General features: G+C 38.8%; 1 protein-coding gene and 1 long non-coding RNA gene across 3 annotated transcripts in view; one reads left to right on the forward strand and one right to left on the reverse strand.

The window, feature by feature from the left end:
- Window positions 1-4,651, reverse strand: part of LOC130681966 (uncharacterized) — a 50,591-nt gene extending 45,940 nt beyond the window's left edge. Inside the window, exon 1 of one of the 2 annotated variants that reach the window (XR_008995257.1) lies at window positions 4,381-4,651. This is a non-coding gene — a long non-coding RNA (uncharacterized LOC130681966). The remainder of the gene's footprint in view (window positions 1-4,380) is intronic. The other variant, XR_008995258.1, reaches the window with a different exon arrangement.
- A 162-nt stretch (window positions 4,652-4,813) lies between these two features.
- Window positions 4,814-8,164, forward strand: C1GALT1C1 (C1GALT1 specific chaperone 1). The gene is made up of 2 exons (XM_036880843.2): window positions 4,814-5,029; window positions 6,941-8,164. Exon 2 carries the CDS (start codon window positions 6,946-6,948, stop codon window positions 7,900-7,902), a length of 957 nt encoding a protein of 318 aa, XP_036736738.1. The 5' UTR covers window positions 4,814-5,029; window positions 6,941-6,945; the 3' UTR covers window positions 7,903-8,164.
- The last annotated feature ends 5,518 nt before the right edge of the window (window positions 8,165-13,682 follow it).

Raw genomic sequence — 13,682 nt, forward strand, 5'->3', positions numbered from 1 at the left:
AAATCTACAGGTACTGCAGGCAAAACCTGATGGCAAGTATGGCTTGGCTTTCTGGCCTCAAAGGCCTTTAAAAGTTCAATCTGAAATTCCTTATAAAAAGTTCCAGCAAAGCACATTTAAAAGAGCCTATGTAATCAATTGCTCTTCTTGATGCACTTATGCAAATAATAAAGCCAAGTGTTAATTATTTTCTTAATCTGGTTACTTCTAATAAAAATGAGGGTGATTTTGGAGAAAAATATTGTTTCAATAATGCAGCCTTATCCATACTAAATCCTAATATTAGTCACTGGGACATAAACTAGATCCAGAATTCTAGCTTCTTCAAAATATCTGGCTATTATTTTCCACATGTTTTAGTTTTCTCCTATCATTTCAATTAAAGTTTTACTATTTCTAGTTCTCATATTCAACCATGGATTCTTAATCCCATCAGGTTTGTCCCCCAGAATGGAAAATCCAACTCCACATGTTGCTACTTAACCTAATAACACAATTTCTTCTATCTTGCCTAGAAGCCACAAAACTGCAAATAGTAATAGAAATGGAACCTGGAATAGAAGTGCCCATCTTCCAAGGCCCTCTCAACTGTCCACTGATGGAGACCTAACCGCGCCCTATACTGCACCCCTTCTCAGCATGAAGCAGCCAGAGCGGTCATCTCCCCCTTTCCCTAGCAGTAGCTAGGGTCTCCATCTGTAGAGGGGGGGATGAGACAGGGACGGTGGGTGTAGTCAGAGTAGGGTGAGGGCCTCTGAGAAAAGCAGGGCGGAATATTTACACTCAGAGCAATGTAACAATGGGCAAAGAAGTCCCTATTGAAACTCTGTGCTAAGCATTATGCAAAGTCAAGGTAACACTAATTCTCTAGGGAAAGATACCTAAGAATATAGATGTATTCAGTGAGATCAGTTAAAGGTCAAAAGGCCAGGAGCAACTTGGCCTGGAATGCTTGAGTGTTCTGCAAGGGTATCAGCGTAACTCATGACTCTGCTGTCAGCCCTAGCAATCAGACTACAACCCAGCCCACCTTGCGGACAGGGCAGGTGATACAAGTCCACACCCCTAAGCCTTTTTCTTGATGTTCTCAAAAAATCCTCAGCTGCCTATAAAACCCCCTAGACAACGCACCAACATGGGCTCTCTTGTCCCCTCCTGGCATAAGCCAGGAGGTCTATTCTCTCACTTTATTTCTAAATAAAAGCCTGTACCTTACTCTCCTAAAAAAAAAAAAAAAGAGAACATAATCCAATCAAAAAATGGTCAGAGGAACAGAACAGACAGTTCTCCAAAGAAGAAATTCAGATGGCCAACAGACACATGTAAAGATGCTCCACATCACTAGTCATCAGAGAAATGCAAATTAAAACTACAATGAGATATCACCTCACACCAGTAAGGATCGCCACCATCCAAAAGACAAACAACAACAAATGTTGGTGAGGTTGTGGAGAAAGGGGAACCCTTCTACACAGCTGGTGGAAATGTAAATTGGTTCAACCATTGTAGAAAACATTATAGAAGTTCCTCCAAAAACTCAAAATTGAAATACCATTTGACCCAGGAATTCCACTTCTAGGAATTTACCTTAAGAATGCTGCAGCCCAGTTTGAAAAAGACATATGTACCCCTGTTTATCACAGCACTATTTACAATAGCTAAGAAATGGAAGCAACCTAAGTGTCCATCAGTAGATGAATGGATAAAGAAGAGGTGGTACATATACACAATCGAATATTATTTAGCCATAAGAAGAAAACAAATCCTACCATTTGCAACAACATGGATGGAGCGAGAGGGTATTATGCTCAGTGAAATAAGCCTGGTGGAGAAAGACAAGTACCAAATGATTTCACTCATCTGTGGAGTATAAGAACAAAGAAAAAACTGAAGGAACAGAACAGCAGCAGACCCACAGAATCCAAGAATGGACTAACAGTTATCAAAGGGAAAGGGACCGGGGAGGATGGGTGGGGAGGGAGGGATAAGTGGGGGAGGGAAGAAAGGGGGCATTACGATAAGCATGCATAATGTGTGGGTGGCAGGGGGCACAGGAAGGGCTGTACAACACAGAGAAGACAAGTAGTGATTCTACAGCATCTTACTATGCTGATGGACAGTGACTGCAATGGGGTATGTTGGGGGAACTTGGTGATGGGGGGGGTTTAGTAAACATAATGTTTCTCATGTAATTGTAGATTAATGATACCAAAAGGAAAAAAAAATCCTGTGGCTTATTCTGTCTCCGAGCATCTTGTATCAGTACTTCCAGTTCGGTATATCTTCCAGTACTAGAGAGAAGCATTTTAAACTGTCTTGTAATATAAAAACAAAACAAAATTAACAAAATAGCAGTAGACACATAGACACTGAGAAGTAACTGATGTTTACCATGGGGCAGGGTTTGGGGTGGGTGGGATAAAAGGAAACAAAAATTCTCAATCATAACGTAAGTTAGTCATGAGGATGGAAGTGCAGCATGGAGAATATAGCCAAAGATTCTGTAACATCTTCCTATGTTGACAGTAACTGCACTAGTGGGGGTGTGGAATTAATACTATGGGTAACTATTGAACCACTGTGTTGTATACTTGAAACCAATATAAGATTGTGTATCTATGATAACTTCAAAAAAAATAAATAGTCTCCTTGTCACTGTCTCTGAATTCTGAGTGCATTTCTATTTGTCTTTCCTTGGCCCCTTTTTGCAGGGCGATACTGCTTCTCTGCATTCTTTTTTTTTTTAAGGTATGATTGATATACACTCTTATGAAGGTTTCACATGAAAAAACAATGTGGTTACTAGATTCACCCATATTATCAAGTGCCCACCCATACCCCAATGCAGTCACTGTCCATCAGTGCAGCAAGATGCCACAGATCCACTATGTGCCTTCTCTGTGCTACACTGTTCTCCCTGTGATCCCCCACACCATGTGTACTAAACATAATACCCCTCAATCCCCTTCTCCCTCCCTCCCCACCAGCCCTCCCACACCCCTCCCCTTTGGTAACCACTAGTTTCTTCTTGGAGTCTGTGAGTCTGCTGCTATTTTGTTCCTTCAGTTTTGCTTCATTGTTACACTCCACAAATGAGGGAAATCATTTGGCCTTTGTCTTTCTCCACCTGGCTTATTTCACTGTTCTCTGCATTCTTTTAAAGGTAGTTGTATTAGTATCTTTTCCTCTTTTCCTTTTTGTCCCTCTAATTTTAAAGATCACTTAATCTGCTATTCTTCAAATTTGAAGAAACAAAAGCTTGTTATAACCAGTGAAACAATGCAATACTAGGAGGTACAAAGACAAAGCTAATCACCTCCACCTCAACCTCCTGATGCAATCAATATTTGCAGCCTGCTAAGGAGCCTTCCACAACTCTCCTTGCTCATACAGATAAACATATGTGCAAATATATAAAATTATGCTTTTTCCAAAGTATAATCACACTATACACATAACTCTGCAACTTGTTTCACCTAACTATATAGTTACATATATAGAATCACCTGTGTGTGCATATTATATAAAATCTCCACATATAGATAATGTGACAACAGACAATATATAGTATTTAACAAAATATAGGTTAGACACTCTGTAGTCTTTAAGTTCCCTTCTAGTTCTAAAATTTGTTTTTGTATTCCTTTAAAGAATATACCACCATTATAATTATTTGTAATGAATTGTTTAATGTCTTTCTTCCCTGCTAGACTAAGAGCTCCATGAGGACAGGGGGTTAATTTTGTTCACTACTGTATCTCCAGAATTTAGGGTAGTGCTTGCCAGGATAGCAATTGCCTAAATTCTGTATGTTCAGTGTTTCAGTGCCTCCTGAAACTTTTAATCTACTTAAACTGGGCCATTGCCAATACTCCAATATATGTGTTTTTAGGAACTCAGACTCGAGTTAGTTATCACTCAGTGTTATTTGGATGGAACCTACTGAAAGTACATTTTATATATTCATAAGAACCTGTGTTCTGCCACAAAAAATACTTTTAAAAGATCACGTTTAGCAGAAAGCTCTGCACTTGTCATTAGGAAACCTGGATTCTAGTCCCAGCTCTGCCGTTAATTACTGTGTGGCTTTCAGAAAATTCCTTATCCTTTCTGGTCCTGCTTCCTCATCGGTAGCTCTAACATTAATTCCACAAATATGTACTTTCTACTCGTGTTGGCACTACGTTAAGTGCTAGTGATGCGGGGATGTATAACAGCCAACATTTAAAGAATGCTTATCCTGTGCGTGGTCTTTTGCTAACGGAATCATATGCACTATTTCACTTAAATCTTCTTTGAGATAGCACGACATGGTATTTTCTGTACTTGACAAAAGAGGAAATTGAGGCGTAGCGAGGTGAAGTCACCTTCCCAGCTTACCAAAAGACGCGGTGAAAACTGGATTAGATTCCAGACAGTGGGGCTTCAGATGCCACTCCGAATCCTTGCCCTCATACTTCGATGACTATTTCAGTGGCCTGCATTTTGGCCCCAGCCCAGGAGTACCGGGTGGAGCACCCTCTTGTCAATATGAGGGTGCAATGACGCAGAAGAACGTCAAAGAAAACACTGAGAGCTAACAGAGCCACTGCAAGGAGCGAGGTTCGACCTCACTCTCGCAGTTCCCACTTCCGGAAGGGAAGAGGTGAAAGGTGATAGTGGGTCTTACGCATGCGCGCCAACCGGGGTGTCCCATTGGGTACAGGCGAACGTGCAGGTAACGCCAGCAGGACGCGGCCTCCGAACTCAGCAGCGGGGCGGGAAGAAGTGCGCGCTACGTGCGCGCGGGCCCTACAGACTTCGGCGCGCCCGCCGCTCTGCCTGGTGGAGGCTTCGCTTTCCCCGCCCCGCTGTCCGCGGCATCGCCGCTTCCACTTCCTGGTTCGCCCCACCTTTAGCGAAACCAACGAGAGGACATCGTCTGCCGTCTAGAACAGCCTGACCAGTGGCGTGATAGAGTGGCGCGCTAAAGTGAGAGGAAAGCTGTGCGCGGCTGCGCTTTCCCGTCCCTGAGCTGTGGTGGCCGCTGGTGAGTACTGGGGAACAGGCGCATACCCTGAGCCGACCCCGGAGTGGCCCGACCCCGCCCCTCTTCGGGGGAAGGCCTGGGCCGGGCTCATTCCCAGCATGCTCTACGCGAGGTTCCTGGGCAGGTGCCCTGGGAGTAATAGTGAGTAGGGGACACCGGGAGGCGCTCCCTTGGCCCCCAGTGGAGTCTTGGGACTATGTCCTTCCTCTCGCTTTTATTCCCCACTTTGTCCTTCTCCGTTTCCATATTCCACCCCAACCACCTTCACCTTGCCAAAAGATTAATCTCAAAAACCACTCTGGTAGTTTCTGCCTCATTTGTGCCTGTGTGCAGTTTTAAGTTTCCCTCTCCTCTGCACCAAATACCTAAAATGTGCATTTCCAGTATTACACTTTTTCTTTTTCCTCCCTTAATGGGAAAAATATATCCTTAGAATAATTTGTATAAATGATCCATGAATAGCATCCCCGTCGGGAATAATTCTGACATATATATGCCATTATCAAGCTCAGAGACACGTGTGAATTAATCATGTATTGGCCAGAAATAATGTGTAAAATGAAACGCCAAAATTCTATTTAAATTAATTGTAGAGTGCATCTGACAATTCTAATACTAAGCAACGCTTGTTTCCTACCAATTCTTTTTTCTTTCTTAGAGCTGTGTTTATTGACCAAGTTCTGTCACACAGGAAAATAATCCTGCCTCTTTCCCCACCCCACCCCTCAGGAATTACATCTGCCAGGCTATTCCACACCATTCCTTCTGGTAGAAGTCAAAGTCTGTTTCCTCTAGAAGAAAACCAAGGGATGGTTTTCTTGTAGCAGTATGGTGATGTTGGTTGCAAAATGTCAATTATGGTTAACAAACCCCATAAAAATTTTTTTCATTTGTAGGAAAACAAGGCTATTCAGTAACTCATTAACTAAATTATCAATAATATGGATGGAAGCACAGTTGACATCATTGTTCTGTAATAGAAAAAGCATTAAATTGACATCAAGAGATCTGATTTATAGTTTAGTTCTACCACTGACTGACTGTGACTTTGGGTCAATTACTTAACCTCTGTAGACCCTCTGTTTTCCTGTCTGTAAAATGAGAAAAATGACATTAGGTAGCTTCTAAGGCTCCTTTCAACTTTCAGAGACAATAGGAAAATCTAAGTAGCTCAGTAGAACGTTCCTTGTGGAGATAAAAGGGAAATTGGGAAAATATCAGTCGTTATGTTTAATGTTGGCTTTTCTTTTAATTTCTAATTGAAAGTGTATAGTCTTCCTTTTTACTTCCCTGAAGAATAAGAAAATGCCTTTGGAGGAAATTTGAATGTTAATTTTGCCCCACATATGCCTACATTGACTCAGTTATCATCCAAAACATTTATTTTCATTATGGGCTTTTATTACATCATGTAGTTGGTATACTGTATTGGAAACCATTTAGTCTTAGAAACAAAAGGGTAACTACTAACATATATGATGTCAATCTTGAGAAACTTGCTTTAGATGTACTCAGAACACCTAAGGACAGCAGCCGTCAGTTAAAGCACTAGGTTGAGAACAGAAATGCCAGCACAGATACCATTGGTGATTTGCCAGTTGTAGGTGGTTTTATGTCTTCAATTAAAGTTTTGGTATAAGTCCATTTATATCTGCAGAGGTTATTTAAATAATATAATGCAAACATATCAAAGGAAATTCCTTTAAAGAGAATGATGGACAACCTCTGTAACATTGGTTTCTAGGGTTAATTTAGTAGTTGATGGATTAAATCCCCATAGATGAGGTACAAAAATAGCCTCCCAGAAAATTCTTCTGCATTGGAGGTGCTGATGCAAAGTTCCAGATTATATGGAGGAGTAGACTAATTCTTTTCTATTAAGGATCCTAAAGATCTTTTTCTTCTTCATAGGAGAAATGCTTTCTGAAAGCAGTTCATTTTTGAAGGGTATGATGCTCGGAAGCATCTTCTGTGCCTTGTTCACAATGCTAGGACACATTAGGATTGGTCATGGAAGTAGAATGCACCACCATGAGCATCATCACCTACAAGCTCCTAATAAAGAAGATATATTGAAAATTTCAGAGGATGAACGCGTGGAGCTCAGTAAGAATTTTCGGGTATACTGTATCATCCTTGTAAAACCCAAAGATGTGAGTCTTTGGGCTGCAGTGAAGAACACTTGGACCAAACACTGTGACAAAGCAGAGTTCTTCAGTTCTGAAAACGTTAAAGTGTTTGAGTCAATTAACATGGAAACAAATGATATGTGGTTAATGATGAGAAAAGCTTACAAATACGCCTTTGACAAATATAGAGACCAATACAACTGGTTCTTCCTTGCACGCCCCACTACATTTGCTATTATTGAAAACTTAAAATATTTTTTGTTAAAAAAGGATCCATCACAACCTTTCTATCTAGGCCACACTATAAAATCTGGAGACCTTGAATATGTGAGTATGGAAGGAGGGATTGTCTTAAGTATAGAATCAATGAAAAGACTTAATAGTCTTCTCACTATCCCTGAAAAGTGTCCTGAACAAGGAGGGATGATTTGGAAGATATCTGAAGATAAACAGCTAGCGGTCTGCCTGAAATATGGTGGAGTGTTTGCAGAAAATGCAGAAGATTCTGAAGGAAAAGATGTATTTAATACCAAATCTGTTGGCCTTTTTATTAAAGAGGCAATGACTAATCACCCTAACCTGGTAGTAGAAGGATGTTGTTCAGATATGGCTGTTACATTTAATGGACTGACTCCTAATCAAATGCACGTGATGATGTATGGGGTATACCGTCTCCGAGCATTTGGGCATGTTTTCAATGATGTATTGGTTTTCTTACCTCCAAATGGTTCTGACAATGACTGAGAAGTGGAACAAAAGCATGTGTATGATCACCATCTACAACATGTGTTGCCATTATTTGTAGTAAAACTACATATCTAAAACAGCAGTATGTTTTGTTTCTTTTTCAGTTTGGTGGCACTAGTTTAATTGCACATTAAAGTTTAGTAGTACATTTTCACATAGGGTGGGTATTTTTCCCTTAAAACACTTGTGAAAATTTCAATCATATTGGAAAAAAATGTTTAATAATAATTTTTCAAATAAAAGATGTATTTACAAATATTATATGATAAATTATAAACATTAAAATACGTGGCATATTTTTGCTGATTGGTTAAAAATTTTAATGTCTTTTTAGCTTTTTAAGATATGCAAATGAAACCTAGGTGTGAATTTGATTCAAGTAAAACTTTCAGCTGTATGTTTCTATTGTTTTTTACGGTTTGGTTGACTAATTTTTTTAATTGAAGTATAGTTGACAGACAATATTATATTGGTTTCAAGTATATAACACAGTGGTTCAACAGTTACCCATATTATTAAATCCTCTTCCCAGCAAGTGGTTACTATCTATCCACACAGAAAGATGTTACAGAATCATTGGCTATATTCTCCCTGCTGCACTCCCATCCCCACGACCAACTTATAATTGAAATTTTTATACTCATTTATCCCCCTCATCCTCCCCACTCACCTACTCCAACCCGTCCCCCATTGTAACCTCCAGTCACCTCTCAGTGTCTGTGAGTCTAATGCTGTTTTGTTTTTAGATTCCACATGCAAGTAAAATCATACAGTATTTGTCTTTTTCTGCCTGGCTTATTTCATTTAGCATAATACCCTCTAGGGCAAATGGCAGGATTTTTTATGGCTGAATAATATTCCATTGTGTATATGTACCACATCTTCCTAATCCATTTGTCTATTGATGGAAACTTAGGTTGCTTTCATATTTTGGCTATTATAAATAATGAAACAAACAGGTGCATATATCTTCTCAAATCAGAGATTTTGTTTCCTTCACAAAGTAAATTCCTAGAAGTGGAGTTACTGCATCATATGGTATTTATATTTTTAGTTTCTTGAGGAACCTCTATACTGTTTTCCATAGTGGTTGCACCAATGTACATGCCCACCAACAGTGCAGGAGGGTTCCCTTTTCTCTACATCCTAACAAACACTTGTTATTTCTTGTCCTTTGGATAGTGGCCATCCTAACTGGTTTAAGGTGTTATCTCATTGTGGATTTGATTTGCATTTCCCTCATAGTCAGTGATGAGCATCTTTTCATTTGCCTGTTGGCCATCTGAATTTCTTCTTTGGAGAAGTGTCTGCTCATACCTGTGTTTCTTCTTTGGAATAATGTTCAGGTCCTCTGCCCATTTTTAATCAGATTATTTTTTTTTGTATTGAGTTGTATGAGTTCTTTATATGTTTTGGATGTTAACCCCTTATCAGATAAATCATTTACAAATATATTCTCCCATACTGTATGTTGCCTTTTTGTTTTGTTGGTGACCTTTGCTGTATGGAAGCTTCTTAGTTTGATGTTCCACTGTTCATTTTTTCTTTTGTTTCCCTTGTCCAGGGAGACATGTCCAGAAAAAAATTGCTCATGCATATGTTCAAGAGATTTTTGCCTATGTTTTCTTCTAAGAGTTGTATGGTTTCATACCTTGTATTTAGGTCTTTGATCCATTCTGAGTCTACTTTTGTGTATGGAGTTAGACAGTAATCAGTTTCATTCTCTTGCATGTAGCTGTCCAGTTTTGCCAACACCATTTATTGAAGAGACTGTCCTTCCCCCATTGTGTATTCATGCCTCCTTTGTCGTATATTAATTGACCATCTATGCATGGGTTTATTTCTGGTCTATTTTGTTCCATTGATCTAGGGGTCTGTTCTTTTGCCTGCACCATACTGTTTTGATTGTTGTAGCTTTGTAGTATAGCTTGAAGCCAGGGAGCATGAGACCCCCCCCCTCACCCCCAGCTTTTTTGTTCTTTCTCAAGATTGCTTTGGCTAGTTGGGGTATTTTGTGGTTCCACATGAATTTTAGGGTTATTTCCTCTAGTTCCTTGAAAAATGCTATTGGTATTTTGATAAGGATTACATTATATCTGTAAATTGCTTTGGGCAGGATGGCTATTTTGACAATATTAATTCTTCCTATCCACGAGCATGGATAATTTCCATTTACTGGTGTCTTTAATTTCTCTCATGAATGTCTTATAGTTTTCAGAGTAGAGGTCTTTCACCTCTTTGATCGGATTTACTCCTAGGTATTTTATTCTTTTTGATGCAATTTAAGTGGAGTTGTTTTCCTGATTTCCATTTCTGCTAGTTTGTTGTTAGCATATAGAAATGCAACAAGTTTCTGTATATATTGATTTTGTATCCTACAACATTGCTAAATCCAGTTATTCTAATAGTTTTTTGGTGGAGTCTTTAGGGTTTTCTCTGTATAGTATCATGTCACCTGCAAATAGTGACAGTTTTACTTCTTACCAGTTTGGATGCCTTTTATCTCTTTATCTTGTCTGACTGCCATGACTAGAACTTCCTCCATTACTTCTAATGTTGGTTTATGTTCCAAGCCTCCACAAGTGCCAATGGATTTGTTTTCTCAAAATATACACCAAGCAGCAAAAGAAACATTCCCAACCAATGTTAAAGTGTAGCTGAAATCTCTGCCTGAGAAAGTGAAAATTACTTATAAAGGTTAATAATTTTCCTGAGAGTTAATTTATCAGTGTTCTTCAGCATACACAATTTCAGTCTAACCCTTTGTACTTCTCTATGCAGATACTGAAATTGGAGTGGTGACTATAATGAAAAGTCATTTTTTTGGCTGTTTGATATAGTATTTATATGTTTAATTTTTTTTATTTTTGTATCATTAATCTACAATTACATGAGCAACATTATGGTTACTAGACTCCCCCCATCATCAAGTCCCCACCAGATACCCCATTACAGTCACTGTCCATCAGCGTAGTAAGATGCTATAGAATCACTACTTGTCTTCTCTGTGTTGTACAGCCCTCCCCGTGCACCCCCCTACATTATGTCTGCTAATCGTTTGTTCCCCCTTGTACCTCCCTTCCCACCCTTAGAAGTGATGGTTATATTGACAGGATGCATACATTTTCAATTTTTTCCTTTCATTATAAATCAGTTTTAGTGGATACTTTAGAAATTGGAAGATTTTGAGTTTCCTGTAGAGCCTTGAGAGACATATTCTCAAAATTAAGGAACCTAGATAAACAAAGTTAAAATATTTACCACATTTTGTTTGGGCATACATTTATTTCATATTTCCATTAATATATAATTTCTCTATTACTAATTTCTCATGAACAACAAAAAAGTGAAATATTTATTATAATGAAATACCTCCACAAATTTAGTCATTTGCCATTCTTATATCTTCTTCTGAAGTACTATGCTTAGAAATACTGTATCCTAATTACCTGATTTGTGTACAGAGGGGGAACTTGGCTGCATATAATCCTTATTTGACAAATGCCATAAGACCTTCTGTTTGGAGACTATTAAATTCCTCAAATTGGGAATGTTCATGACTACCGCAGGGATAAACCCAGCTGCTTGTTTTAGGTCCAGAACTTTTTTAAAAAAGGAAAAATGCAGCTGCCAACAGACCACCACCAAACCAATATAAAGTCTGCCAGAAGAGAATTGATCTGGCCTTTATATTACTGCACAATGGCACAACCATCTGAGTTGGAAGGCTGAACTGTTGCAACTCCAAGACATCTGTATTTTCTTTACCTTCTCACATTGGATACAACCTAAGGAATATTTTTGTATTGACTCGTGTAATTTACAAATCTTGATGACTGAAATTGGAAAAGTATTAGTAACTTCCTCCTGGCTTTATAAATTGTTAATAGGCTGTCAACATTACCCAGGTTTTTTAAACTATAAATTTACTCACTAGACTAGGAGCTCCTTAAGGGCAAGGGCCACTTGTATATTACTCATCTTTGTGCCACATCACCTGGAACATAGTAAATATTCAATAAATGCCCACTGAGTTGAAATGACCTTGGCTGAGTGTCAGATACACAGAAATGGCTAGATTATAGGTTGACTTGACACAAAATACATCCTGAAACTAAAAATGAACTGAAGACACATTGCCTGAGAGAAACAGGTTCTCCCTATATTCGTGTTCTCAGGAATGTTGGTAAACTCAGTTTCCTTTAAGCAGAGGGCCTAAAGAGGCTGATAAATCTGCTAGTTTAATCTCTTTGAATTGGCTTCCCTGTATGACCTCATGTTTAGACACTGACCAGGCTCCCACATGTAGAGTGACACCCCTGATTAACACCAGGATCTGACGCCTCAGACCCAGGTGAAGGAGGAAACATACATATTTAATCCACATCACCAAGGCAACACAGTCAATGTACTTCAGCATAGTAGAAAAACATGCACAGATGATGATTTTGAATATTTTAAGTGTTTCCTACTCCCACCCTAACAGTGGTTAGAAACAAGGATAAATTAGTTCAGAAACCTGGCAATTAAAGGTTTCAACTTCTCTACTATGTGGGTGTGCTTTGTTTTTCATTGCTAACACTCCACAGACAATCTTGGTCAATTAACTTTATCTCAGTACCAAAAATGAAGGTTCAAGGTTTGGTTTTGACATAAATGACTCAGATACTCTCTTTTTAAGAATATAAGGAGCTATAGGCCTCAAATAGGGTGCTTTATCCACCAAATGGGGAGACATCTGAATTTAAAGCCATAGTCAGCAAAAATGGAGACTATCTGTTGAAGAAACCTACCCAGAAGGATGATTTATAAATGTGTTACCAATGAGACTTCATATCTATCCACCAGCAATAAAAAAAAACAATATGGTAAGTTCTAAGTCCCTCATAACAAAGGGAAATATTCTACATAGAACTTAAAAAGGATATAGGAAGTAAAATATCAGGGCACCTCTATGAGCTAGGAAGAAAGATTTTGGCAGACATAGCATTCTAATTAATGATGAAGCAGGAAAATTTCTACAAGCCTTACCCCAGCCCAGATGAAATATTCCCACAAATTACCAACCTTCCTTTACTCCTATCCATGTTCAACAATCAACTTCCTAATTCTTTACCCTAAGCAGACTTACCACCATAAATTAACACATTTACATTCTAACATCGGAATCTCCAAGTCTTAGAAGTTTCACTAATAGGAAATACTTTCTCAATCTGAGGGTCAGACCCTGGATCTATAAGCTTCCCCTATGTTATGTATCTTGGGAAGCCCGAATGCAACAGCCAGCCAAATGGTCTCTCTTTCCTATCCACCCTCACCTTTCTCACCAACTTCTAACTGTAACACAGGTCACCACAATCTTGTAAATGTCTGTATCCATCTGAAAAATAAAATCACATGTCATATATTTATAAACAACCAAAGAAGATGGCTGAGGCACTAGGATAACAGCAAGGTCATTAGGAAGAAAGGCCTATTGTAACTACATAAATTCTTAACTGCACCTTTTAACTCCCCAAACAGCTTACTGTTCTTACTTAAGTTGGTCCATGGCCTTCATATGTCACTTATGATAAGAGATACATATTCTTTGGGGGCATACAGTATTGACGCAAACCTGGAGGTTCCTGGCAACTGTGTAGTATGATTTTAACCCAGCTTCGAGAGAGCACTAAATAAATTGAACCCGGATCTGATCAAACCTACTGTTTTACAGCTATACAGGGACATAAAAACGAGTTAAATTATAGTGATACAATGAGAAAAGTCCATAATGT

The sequence above is a fragment of the Manis pentadactyla genome, chromosome X, assembly GCF_030020395.1.
Source record: "Manis pentadactyla isolate mManPen7 chromosome X, mManPen7.hap1, whole genome shotgun sequence".
Taxonomy (NCBI): Eukaryota; Metazoa; Chordata; class Mammalia; order Pholidota; family Manidae; genus Manis; species Manis pentadactyla.

Excerpts from the sequence above, each read along its gene's own strand:
- C1GALT1C1 (XM_036880843.2), top strand. The coding sequence starts at position 6,946 with ATGCTTTCTGAAAGCAGTTCATTTTTGAAGGGTATGATGCTCGGAAGC.